Below are 12621 nucleotides of genomic sequence, written 5' to 3'. Positions count from 1 at the left end.
CAACAGTGTCACAGTCACAGGGTGGCAGCGAGGATTGAATGGGATCACACAGGGAGTGTGTGTCCTATCGGACCCATGAGATGAAGGCAATTTGTTCATCTTGTAGATGACAAAACCACTGGGGTGGGCTGAGCACTGGTGGCTCAAGCTTGTAATCCTAGCAACTCAGGAAGCTGAGACTTGAGGATCATGGTTTGAAGCTGGCCTGGGCAGGAGAGTCTATGAGGCTCTTGTCTCCAATTAAGCACCAGACACCTGGAAGTGATGCTGTGGCTCAAAGTGACAGTGTGCTAGCCTTCAGCAAAAGAGCTCAGGGACAATGCCCAGGCCCGGAGTTCAAGCCCCAGGATCAGACAAAAGAAAACAACTGCTGGAATGAAATCACTCACCCTTGGGCAAATGACTGCTCTAGAGTGGAGCTGGGGTTCCAGCATCCCTGGAATTAACACTCCTGTGTTTCCAAGAGGACAAGAAGGGACAACTGTCAGGCTGCAGGGTCCCTCCTGTAGGTGGCTGAGAATAGCAGCCATGGCTGCTTTCCTGGTGTTCCTGGGAACTTGTCCAGAATGTAGCGGTGAGGAGGCCGGGAGGCAGCGCACTTTCTCCCTCTGCTTTAGTCTGTCCTTACTCAGGAGCGAGGTGGGAGCCAGGCTCTGCCATGAGGCTGTCGCTTCATGTGGGGACCGGCCACTGCTGCCTGGTGCATAAGTTTCTGTTGGACAGCTGGAAGAGGAGGGGTCATGGGACGTGGGCGCTGCCCATGTCTGGCAGCCATGCCAGCCACTGCCCACTTCGGCCTCAGCCCGGTGTTGTGTTGAATTGCAGCCAAAAATAATCCCAGACTACCAGAGCTTCTCTCCACAAGAGAGAGGCTGAAGAACTGGTGACCGCAGACAAGGCCAGAGGTTTGAGGCAAGCAGGAAATGCTGGGGGGCTTTGCTGGCGCTTCGCAGCATGCACCCTGGTCCTGGGTGGAGGGTGTGTGGGTGAGCAGGGGACAGGTGCCAGGAACTATGGGGGGAGTTCTAGAATCATCTTGATCTTTTTTCCAAGGATTTCTGCCCGCCCCCTCCTTTTCTTTTCTTTTCATTTTAATACTGGGTTTCACTCTGTAGCCCAGACTGACCTTAAACTCGTGATCCTCCTTCCGGGACACTCCTAGTTTTAAAGATGAGAAAACCAAGTCCCAGAGGGATTTTTATGAAAAACCCAACAGGGGAGGAGGGAAGGCACAGGAGAGAGAAACTAACCACTTTTCTTAGAGAACAGACTTGCAGACAGACAGTAGAGCAGATCTATTCGCGTTAGCCTCCGGCTCTTCTCAAGACATTTTTGAGCAATTATTACCAAAAGACACAAGAACTGTAGGGGGTGGTTTGGGCTTCAAATCCCAATTATATGACCCTGTGTTGTGTGACCTTGGATGAGTCACTGACCTTTCCTGTGGCCCCAACTTTTTCTCTATAAAATAGAGATGAGGGCTGGGAATATGGCCTAGTGGCAAGAATGCTTGCCTCATATACATGAAGCCCTAGGTTCGATTCCTCAGCACCACATATATAGAAAATGACCAGAAGTGGTGCTGTGGCTCAAGTGGCAGAGTGCTAGCCTTGAGCAAAAAGAAGCCAGGGACAGTGCTCAGGCCCTGAGTTCAAGGCCCAGGACTGGTAAAAATAAATAAATAAACAAACAAACAGATTAGAGGGGAGTTATGCTCAGAGGATGGTTGAAAGGACCTAATGGGACAGACTTGAGGGTCTTCTCCCTTGGAAGGTGGGACTCAGAGGGTCCAGAGAGGAGAGAACTTAGACACCCCACTGTACTGCTAAGCCATACCTTTCAGCTGGCCTCTGTCCTTTTTGGTCCACGGTATTGGCTGTGGTCTTGAGCTGGTGGCTTCAGGACAAACTAGAAACAGAAAAGAAAAGGCAAGGGTTTGTGGGCATGAGGCTTCCGAGGCCACAACTCCTTGGATGTGGTCCCTACCTCTGAGGTTTCTCCTCTCCCCTCTCTGCAGGTGCAAAAGCTAGACAAAGGCCACAACACAAAGCCAGAATAAAGCCCCCCAGCCCACAACATTCAAGGACAGTGTCCCTAGGGCCTGTGGACTGGGGCCATTTTCCCCTCCCAAGTCAACCCACAGCTAGCCCAGTGTACATATAATGATGACACTAACCACTGCAAATGGAAACCTGTGCAGTGCTTTGCTTCAAGGTAGAATATGAGTAACTTAGTGCAGAACCCTAGGTTTCCTCAGGCTGGAAAAAAAAAGCTTTCTAAGTAATTGTGAAAATGGGAAAGAGAATTAATTATCACCTAATGAATGTGCAGGCTCTTTGAGCAGACCAATAATTCTCAGACTTGTGCAGGAAAAGATAAGTAATAGGAGAGGACTTAGGTGGGAAAAACAGCTCAGCCTCAGGCTGTGGCTATCAGTCCAGCCCCTCTTGCCCATCTCCTCTGTCAGGCCCTGGGGGAAAAGGGTCAAGTTCGCTGTGTCCAGGCTCCACCTGTCAGCCAAAGCCTACCCAGTCCCAAGTTCTGGATTGTCACAGCACAGGGGAGAGAGAAAAGCCACCAGAGAGAGGGGGAGTGGCTGGTGCTGGTGGTTCATGCCTGTAATCCTAGCCACTCAGAAGTCTGAGATATGAGGATCATGGTTCAAAGCCAGCCTGAGCAGGAAAGTCCCTGAGACTCATCTCCAATGAACCACCAGAAAACTGAAAGTGGCGCTGTGGCTCAAAGTGATAGAGCATAAGTCTTGAACAAAAGAGCTCATCAGGGACAGTGCCCAGGCCCTAAGTTCAAGCCCCAGGACCGACAAAAACAAAAGTCTCTCCACATCAGAGATGAGGACCCTGAGATGGAAGGAGGAAAAGAACCTTCCCATGGTCACACCACTGAAATGGGGTGAGACCAAGCCCTAGGACTCAGGCCACGGGCCACTCCCACACTGCGCCAAGAAGCAAGGCACTGGGTTCAAGGTCTCCTCGGCAGCATTCCCAGGCTTACAAGGGTCCTCGGGTGTGCAAGAAGGAGGGAGTGGTGAAGGCATGGCCTGGTTTTATTTGGCCATGTCAATGGCCCTGCATCTTGGGCCGCACCAAAACTGAAGAGCCCTGTGCAGGTGGCTCAGGCCTGTAATCCAATCCAAACAACTCAGGAAACCAAGCCCTGAGAATTAAGGGACTCAAAGCTAGCCCTGGCAGACAAATCGGCAAGACTCATATCTAATTCACCAGCTGCAAGGAGAGGTGTGGCTCAAGTGGTAGGGCGAAAAAGCTGTAAGCAAATAAAAAGGTAAGCAAGAGCTCTAGGCCTGAAGTCCCAGTACTGGAACACGTACACACACACACACACACACACACACACACACACACACACACACACTTGAATTTAACCACAAAAAAGAACAAGCATTCTCCCTTACCACCTATGCAGATCTGTGTTTCTAGTCACATGTGTGTGCACACATGGTACAGGTGCAGTGTGGCTTGACACGGACGGGATCTCAGCAGCAGGCATCACCATAAGACCCGCCAGTCTGGGCCATCACATCTCCTCTGAGCATGAGCACCCTTTCAGTTTCCTGGGTCTTTTTGTTGTTGTTGTTGTTGTTGCCAGTCCTGGGGTGTGGACTGAGGGCCTGAGCACTGTCCCTGGCTTCTTTTTGCTCAAGGCTAGCACTCTACCTCTTGAGCCACAAGGCCACTTCCAGCTTTTTTCCATGTATGTGGTGCTGAGGAATCGAACCCTGGGCTTCATGTATATGAGGCGAGCATTTTACCACTAGGCCATATTCCCAGCCTCCTGGGTCTTTTTGACAGCTGCATAGTACCTCAACACACCACTGTTCATTTCCGACTAGGCTAGGGCCGTGTGGACTGTGGCAGTCTTGTGGCTCTGAGCCCTGAGGCCCACACCAGCACAGTCCCTAACAGAAAATGACTTAAACTGTAAACACCCACCAGCCCCTGACAGCCATATCTTAGAACTGTCCTTGCTGTCAACTCAACGAATCTTCTCCCCCTCCCCTTACTGCTGAAGAAATGGACCCACAGTTGTGGAAGAGAGCCTGAGACCAAATTTACATTTGATGCTGATGCTCCTAACACAGGCCACTGAAACCTTGAAATTCCTCAAACAACATCACTCACCCACCCTGCCTTCATCTCACCCTGCTTGCATCCTTCCATCTGTGTCCCCCACTCTTTCTGCCTAATGTTTAAAGAGCCCTGGTTATAAGGAGGGTGCTCCATTTCCCCTTCAGCTGGGCTGAAGGAGACCTGGGTGTACCCTTCCCAGGCTTCACTCCTGAACAATGCTGGTTGGTCTGTTGAGTCTTCTTTCTGCCCTTTCTTTATTCTGATACCCTCATGACGCAGTTTCCTTGCAGTCTCTACTTGGATGGGTTCACAATAAAGTACAGTGCAGATGAAGCCTTTGGTCTTAATTGTACATTTGAACCCAGGGCTGAAGGCACAATCCCCACACCGGGGTGGGGGGTGGGGGGGGAGTCTGTTATTTGACTGACAGAGAAACAGAGCAAGGCCCACTGAGGTCCACTGCTCCATGGCCCGGGGCCCCTCAGAGGAACCCAGGCCTGCCTGAGCCACGCACTGCATTTACTGATAATGAGCTTTTATGAGCTCTGGGGACCGCACGGAATGTGTATTCATGTCAAGCAGGCCTGTCAGTGGCACAGCCTGCGTGAATGTCACACATTAACAAAATTAAAGGGCGCAGCCATGCTGGGAAGGAGCAGTGGGCTTCAAGGCAGGTACAAGCAGGGCCCGTCACTAACAAAATGACTTTCCAGGTCTGGTGCTCCTGGGCCTTAAGCTATCTCCGTGAGTGGGTACTGGAAAGGGGATTAGCTTATTACCAAGTCTGCCAGAGAGGCAAACTCCAGCACTAATCCCAATTCCCATTTAAGCCAATGCATGAAGAGAGTGAAATCTGGGCTGGGACTATCTTCCTCTTCCCCCTCCCGCCTCCAGCTCCTCCTGCTGAGGCAGAGAAAAATATCAGGAGGCTGTGCGGCAAGATGGTGGCCAGCCATGGATATTTGGTCATCTCTGGCTTTGGGAAGGAAAGCCAAGAGCCAGACTGACACAGCTTCTACCTCCATGTCCACCCCCTGGCTCCCAACCCCTCCGGAGGATTGGGAGTGGTATGGGCTGAAAATCCTTACTCCAGCTTTTTTATGGCTCCACAGGCCAGCTTGAGCAAGTGCACCTACTAGTAACGCAGAGGCTGATGGGAAATTCACTGATAAACATGCACACTGAGAAACAGAGGTAGCAGAGGCCTGGCCCACAGAAGGGAACACTTAAATAGGAGACTCTGTAGATCACAATCACTATAATTTTCAGTATACCTAAGGCTGTCAATTAATTTAATTAACTATGACACAAGTCTGTAGATGCTGCAAGACAGGTTTCTGAGATATTAAAATGTAAAAAAAAAGTGGTGACTTAAATATCCATTGGATACACTGATCACTTAATAAATGGGTGGTAAAGCTGGGGGTGGTGGTTCATGCCTATAATCCTAACTACTTGGGAGGTGGGGGGGCCGAGGGAAAAGGGGGGCAGTAGGAGATCAAAGTCCAAGGCCAGCCTACACAAAAACACAAGACCATATCGAAAAACAAACTAAAAGCAAAAAAAGAGGTACAGTGTGGTTCAAGTAAAAAGCAAAAAATGGATAAGGGGTGGTTCAAGTAGTAGAGCACCTGCCTAGCAAGTCTGAAGCCCTGAGTTCAAATCTCAGTACCTCTGAATGAATAAATGAATGATTGTAAATATGAAGAATTGGCCAACTTTGCCCTTTATATAAGGTCTGACCCAAAAGTCTCTTCTTGTTTCTTCTAAAGTGAAGCCTGGGTTTTCAATTTATAAGAAAAATGCCGAGTCACTCATGTCCTGGCTGAAGCCTGGTTCTAGATGAGACACTTCAGTATTGACCCCAAAGTCTCAAATTCCATTTTTAACTTTTTAATTCAAATATAGCACATAGGCTAGGCACTGGTAGTTTATGACTGTAATCCTAGCTACCCATGAGGCAGAGATCTGAGCATTGCGGTTTGAAGCCAGCCCAGGCAGGAAAATCCATGTGGCTCGTATGTCTGATTAACCACCAAAAAAGCTGAAAGAAGAGCTGTGGCTCAAGTGATAGAGCACTAGCCTTGAGCGAAAAAGCTCAGGGACAGCACCTAGGCCCTGAGTTCAAGCCCCAGAACTGGCACACACACACACACACACACACACACACACACACACACACACACACACACCAACCCTGCACACATACAGAATAGTGTACTCACATACCATAAGCTCCGCCTGGGAACTGAATACCCACATCCAAACCCCTCTATTTTCCCAGTTGCTATTTCTCTTCCAGGTCATTCTCCCAAGTCCTTCCTCACAGCTCCTGCCCAGATCTACCTGGCATCAGCTCCATTACTTTGCACAGAGATCCCTGCTACTCTGCCAGCCCACTGCCTCTCTACCTTCCAACTTGTCCTCTCTGCTCTAAGCACTGTGTCTTCTCTTCCACTGTATTCCCTGGCATGGATGCATGGATGGATGCATGGATGATGGGTGATGGATGAGTGGATGATGGATGGATGATGGATGGAGAATGGATGGATGATTAATGGATAAATGAAGTATAAATGGGTGATATATGGGTAGGTGATTAATGAATAGATGGGCAGGTGGATGAGTGAGTGATACATAGAAATGGATAGATGGGTTATGGTAGATGGACGAGGGACAAATGGAGTTAAAAGAATGGTGAGAGGGTAGAACTAAGTCAAAAGAGATCACGGAAGGACTAGGTGGCTTTCAAGTACTTATATAACTTTTGTTAGACCCTGAGAGATAGAGACTTTTATGCTGTGAAGACCCTCGCTTTAATCTTTTTGTAGATCTGAATAGAGGTCACATGGTAAAAACTGTCAGCCACAAATTGGCCTCATCTCACCACTTGCTCTGTCTGTGGGTCAACAAGATGAGCCCCTCCAGGAACAAAAGACCCAGGCTTCCTCTTGCCTTGGCCTTGGCTGATCCAGGTAATTGAGAATTCAAAAGCTGGATGCCAGTGGCTCATGCATGTAATCGTAGCTACTGAGGAGGCTGCAATCCAAGGATTGCAGTTCAAAGCTAGCCAGGGCAGAAAAGTCTGCAAGACTCCATTCTCAAATTAACCAGCAAAATGCTGGACTCTTCAGTCTCAAGTAACATAGCATCAGGCATGAGTGAGCCAGCTGAGGGAGGACACAAGGCCCTGAGTTCCAGCAACCAAGAAAAAATTGTAAATTGTGTATCTGATAACGGGTTATAGCTAGAACTCTTAAAACACAACAAAAATAAGCAACTGCACCAGGGTATAAGCTCATTGGCAGAGCACCTGTTACCACCTCAATACCATTCCAATGGCTACTATCAACAACAAGCAGAACAGAACAAGGCAAGGATGAGAACTCCTGGGCTTGTGGGAATATAAGATGGTATGCTCACTGTGGGGAGACAGCATTAAAAAAAAGTTGAAAATAAATGGACTGCCTGATGCAACAATTTCATTTCTGTGTATAGACACAGAAGAACTGAAAGCAGGTCACAAAGCAGTATTGGTATACCAGATTTACAGTCACATTGTCCGTAGCTGCAGAAACACAGAAGCAATGCCAATGTCCACAGATACGTGACTGGAATGTGGTAGATCCATACAGTGGAATATCATTCAGCCTTCAAAAGGAAGGAAATTCCGACACATTTCAACATGGATGAACCCTGAGGACATGAACATTAAGTGAAATGAGCCAGTCTCAAAAAAAAAAAAAAAAAGACAATTATTAGGATTCTGCTTTTATGAGATACCGCAGAGCAATTAAAGCCTATCTAAAGAAATAAGGAGAGAAATATGTTTATCGTTGGCTGGAGAGTTACAGATTAATGGAAACAGAACAACTTCTGGCAATGAACGGTGGTGATGGTTTTATAACATTATGTACCTACATGAACACCACCTAACGGCACACTCAAAAGTAATCAAAGTGAAAAATTTTGTATTATATATATTTTACCACCACCACCACCAACAAAAACAACAAAAGGTGTGGGAGAAGGGTAAGGGTAGGATCAGTAATTCCAACCTACACTCCTCGGGCCTCCCTGGCCTCATTGAGGCTTCTCCATGAAGAACAGATGTGGCTACACCCAGTTCACATGCCAATACCTAATTCACAACAGCTGGATTCTCCAACCGTTCCAACATGGTTCCCAGATCATGTTGGGGAACACTGCCTTAGTCTCTGGGTGCTCTCCTCTCCCCAGAGGAGGAAGAAAGCTGCCTAGAAGAGGCAACAAGGAAATGAGAAATGGGAGGGGAGGGTGGTGAGGATCGCTTGCTCTCCCTCTCTCCCTCCTTCTCCTCCCCCCCCCACCCCGCCTTCTCCATTTCCTCTCCATCTTCTCTCCCTGGCTGCACACTCCCCAGCCCAGCCACCCTACATCTACAACACATCCTGAGACCACAAGAACTCTTGGTCTTCTCCCCAGGGGAAGAATCCTAAGTTCTAGGTGCAGAATAATATCTGGATATAGCTCAGCCTTGAGCCTTCCCGCCGGGCACACCCAGGCCAGCCCACAGAACCCAGGCTGGGCCCCTGCCAGTCTGATGCAAGACTGTTGACAGATAAAAGCTCTGCCTTAGATGGCTCCAGAGCAAAGCCAGGGCTTTGTTTTGCTTTGTTTGAAATAGCCACATAGGGAGCTGGTGTAGGGGGTGGGGAGGGCTCAGAGCCCAGGCAGGCTCAGGACAGGTTCCTGCTGTGCCCTGCATCTCACCAGCCTCCTGTCAGCTCTTAATGAAGCTGCCTGAGTACTGAGCACAACCGAGTCCTCAATGTGCCCCTCCACCTGCACACTTCTCCATGGAAGAGGAAGGAGAGGGGGAGGGGGCTCCTACAGCCCCACCCTGTCACTCAGCCACATCACACTCCATTCCCATAATGAGTCCCCAAATCAGCCTCCTAACTGTGCCCCAGGGTCTCCATGGGGCTGAGGTCCGGAACCATGGCACGCTCACAAAAGAGCGAGGTGCGCTGGTGCTCAGGGACAGGAGGGCCCATCCCTGCATGTAATTGGGCATAGTACAGCGGGCTCCAGGCACTGCCAGCGAGGATCCCAAGGGTGCGCCCAGAGGGCACAGGCCTCCCAATCGCAGCTCATTAGCTCTTGGTGGCCTGAGGGTGGGGGTGGAAGGATCAGGGAAGAAAGAGATGTACCAACTCCATAAATTTGCACTGGAGCTGTTTATTCTCGATGCGCCTGCTGTTAATCATCCTCTCCCCTCATCTCCCATCTGCTCTGGGGCTTTTCTGAAGATGATGGCATACGCCAGCCAGCATCTCTTAGTGTCCTCCTGAGTATACCTGCCTCATATACATAGCCAAGCTGAGCAGGAAAGAGAATGCCCGGCCTGTGGCCTGAGACATGGGGCCATCAGCAAGCAGAACACAGCCTCTGCCCTGCTCTGTCCTATCCGATGGTGCCTTCCTGCCACAAGGAAAGCCAGGTCAAGGCCAATCTTCAGAACCTCCACGCCGATTCCTCTTGCGAGCAAGGGGAGCACTAACTTGATTTATCCTGTCTATGAAATGACACCATGACTAGCTGGTCATAGAGGAAACATCACAGAAACAAATGTTCTGACGGAGTCAGCTTTGGCTCACTCTTCCTGGGCATGCCTGGTAGGCATCCAGCACCAGAGGGACCTGGAAACCCCAGCCACTTAAAGGACTTATGCCTACAGGTAGAGTCTGGAAGGGTTCTACCCTGTCCCCGGGTTCTACCCTGTCCCCGGGTTCTAAATGGCACACCTTTCCCAACATGCCATTTGCCTGAAGAAATCAATGTAATACCTGAGGTGAGTAGAGGGGATCCAGTTGCTCCTGGTGCTTTTCCTCTCCTGAGTTTCGGCACCATGTTAGGAAAGTAGAGGAGAATGAAAAAGGAATCAGCTGGACTCAACTGCCAACCGGTGAGGACTGTTTATTGCCACGAGGGGCACAGACTTTCCTGTGGGTTTGGAGGTTGTGCGAGGGACTGGATTTGGGGCTGGGTTTCTACGGGGCTTAACGAGGAAGCAGAATATTAAAAATGGGCTATGGTCTCTTGGGGGCCAAGGGCAGTATCCTTGGCCAGGCCTAGGTTGGAATAAGCTGCCTGCGGACAGGCATGTATGTAGTCACGCGGGTTCATACATACCTGGTGTCTTGCTTGACCTAGGGGAATAAGATGGGAGTCAACCATTCATATTCCATCTCTAGACACATAAAAAGATTGGGCCCAGAGGGGAGAGGCAAGTCCTTCACATCCCACATCTAACAAGAGGCCGCTGTTCTCTGCACTGGCACAAGAAAGAGGGAGAGGATGTGTGTCCACAGCTACAGAGCTGAGCCCGGCAAGGGAGAACCAGACCCAGGACTTTGCAGGCAATGCCTTGAGAGGCATGGCACCAAGCAGCCCAGCCTAAATAGGGGGTTGGGGGAGACTGTCCAATATCAAACTGTCCACCTTCCCACAGAGACCCTTGGGAAGATTTCTGAACTCAAAGTTGTGGGAGCAAAGACACTTAGGGTCTAGAATCACAGGGCAAAGCTGAAATCCTTAGCTACTCAGGAGGATGAGATCTGAGAATTGTGGCTCAAACCAGCCTGGGCAGAAAAAGCCCATGAGATTCTTATCTCTAATTAACCAGCAAAAATAAATAAATAAAAAGCTGGAAGTAGAGCCATGCCTCTAGTGGTAGAGTACTAGCCCTGAGTAGGTAGGAAAGGCTAAAGCATAAGGCTCAGGCCTTGAGTTCAAGCCCAGTGCTGGAACTAACAGGTCTGGCACAAGCATCAGAAACAAAGACCCAGCTCGGTGCTGGCCCTGGGCTTCAAAGCACAGTCTTCACATTAGACTAGACCATATCCTAAGGCTTTCAGCCTCTGGGAGAAGGATTAAAGAGCCACAGGATGGTAGTAGACTTGTTTTAAACTGCCTTTCCCCCCTTCTTCCCCTCCACCCCTGCAAGGAAATGGAAAGCTGAGAACTTAAACCTTAATGCGGAGGGAAGGGCTCAGCCTGTGGCCAACCACAGCTCTCCACCGCTGCTGGGGCTATTAATTCTGCCTTTATAACCTACTGGGTGGCTGCGGAATCTGCACAAATGGTACCACCCCAACTCTTTGTAATTCTCCCCTGCTGAAGTCCACATACATTCTAATACAGAGAAGGGGCTGGGCCTGTGTGAGAGGGGGGTGTGAACCACAGAGCCATTAGCATTTTGATGGGATTTCCCTAACTCCAGCAGCCAGACAGCCTTTAAAATTCATAGCTGGAGATTAATCCTTCCAGTCACACTCCTCCTTCCCCCAGCTTCACACAGCAAGCAACTTTTTATCCCTTCGAGAGCCTTGATTAAGAAAGTTAGGAGCCCAGATAGCTCCATCAAGAGTCCTAAGAGAAGAGACCAGAGGGAATTTTTTCTAGGCTGAGTGTGCACAGCTTCCAAACTCAGTAAATGGCAGATTTGGGGATGGGGTGGTGAAAATGGCTATCACGCTGCCCGGAAGTTGGAGGCGTCTTTACTCCAAGGCAGAGTTCCTGAGATGAGCCCCCGTGGGTCCCTGACATATGGGCTCCTCCCTCTGTGACCAGACCAGGTTTCTCTGTGCACTAGCTCAGGGGCTTCTCTGCAGTGAGTCACCCTGAGTATCTGCATCCCAGATTAGGGAGACATAGAACCAACAAACTCCCAAACTCTAGCAGCTCTGTCTAGCTGAGGGCACGGGGAGGGGTGGGAAGGGGGAGAGGAAGATGGAGAGATTTGACAATAGCTATGATTGTGACTACAATAAGTGACTGCCCAGGGACCCCAGAAGGGCCGGTGTCATGGTGGGTGGGGGGTAATCAGTGGAGTGGAGTTTATGAGCTACTCAGAGCCTCCAAGGAGCTCTAGGCCCTTCCTCAAACCTAACTCACCAGCTACTGTAGTTAAGTGTGGGAGGCGAGGCACACAATGTTTTGTAGTGTAAGATTAGAAAGGATACTGTTAAGAAAAAGGATTCAAGCCAGCACTGGTGGCTCACGTCTGTAATCTTAGCTACTCAAGGAGCTAGGTTCAGAGCCAGCCTGGAAGACAGACAGAAACAGAGAGAGACACATCTCCAACTAAACAGTCAGAAGTGAAGTTGTGCCCCCAAGTGATGAGTGACAGACAGCCTTGAGGGAAAAGCCTTAACAAGATCTGGAGGCCCTGAGTTCAAGGTCCAATACAGGCGTAAAGAGAGAGATGGAGACAGAGAGAGAGAAGAGTCTCTTACCTCCAATTAAACAGCAAAAAGCCAGATGTAGAAGTATGGCTCAAATGTTAGAGTGCCAGCTTTGAGAGAAAAAGCCTTAACAAGATCTGGAGGCCTTAAGTTCAAGGCCCAGTACTAAGACACACAGACACACACAGACACGAGAGAGAGAGAGAGAGAGAGAGAGAGAGAGAGAGAGAGAGAGAGAGAAAGAAACTTTGAAGTGTTTAGCAAGCCCACCCAGGGATCAAATGGAC

General features: G+C 49.5%; 1 protein-coding gene across 1 annotated transcript in view; it reads right to left on the bottom strand.

The window, feature by feature from the left end:
- Positions 1 to 1812: 1812 nt before the first annotated feature.
- LOC125362476 (WAS/WASL-interacting protein family member 1-like) overlaps positions 1813 to 12621 on the bottom strand; it is a 32652-nt gene continuing 21843 nt past the window's right edge. The window contains exon 3 of the mRNA XM_048361314.1: positions 1813 to 1908. Within this exon, the coding sequence (XP_048217271.1) occupies positions 1826 to 1908 (83 nt within the window). The 3' untranslated portion in view covers positions 1813 to 1825. The remainder of the gene's footprint in view (positions 1909 to 12621) is intronic.

This window comes from Perognathus longimembris, chromosome 13, assembly GCF_023159225.1.
Source record: "Perognathus longimembris pacificus isolate PPM17 chromosome 13, ASM2315922v1, whole genome shotgun sequence".
NCBI classification, from domain to species: domain Eukaryota; kingdom Metazoa; phylum Chordata; class Mammalia; order Rodentia; family Heteromyidae; genus Perognathus; species Perognathus longimembris.
Note: the sequence above shows the minus strand (reverse complement) of the source record. Positions and strands in the feature narration are given on the sequence as shown.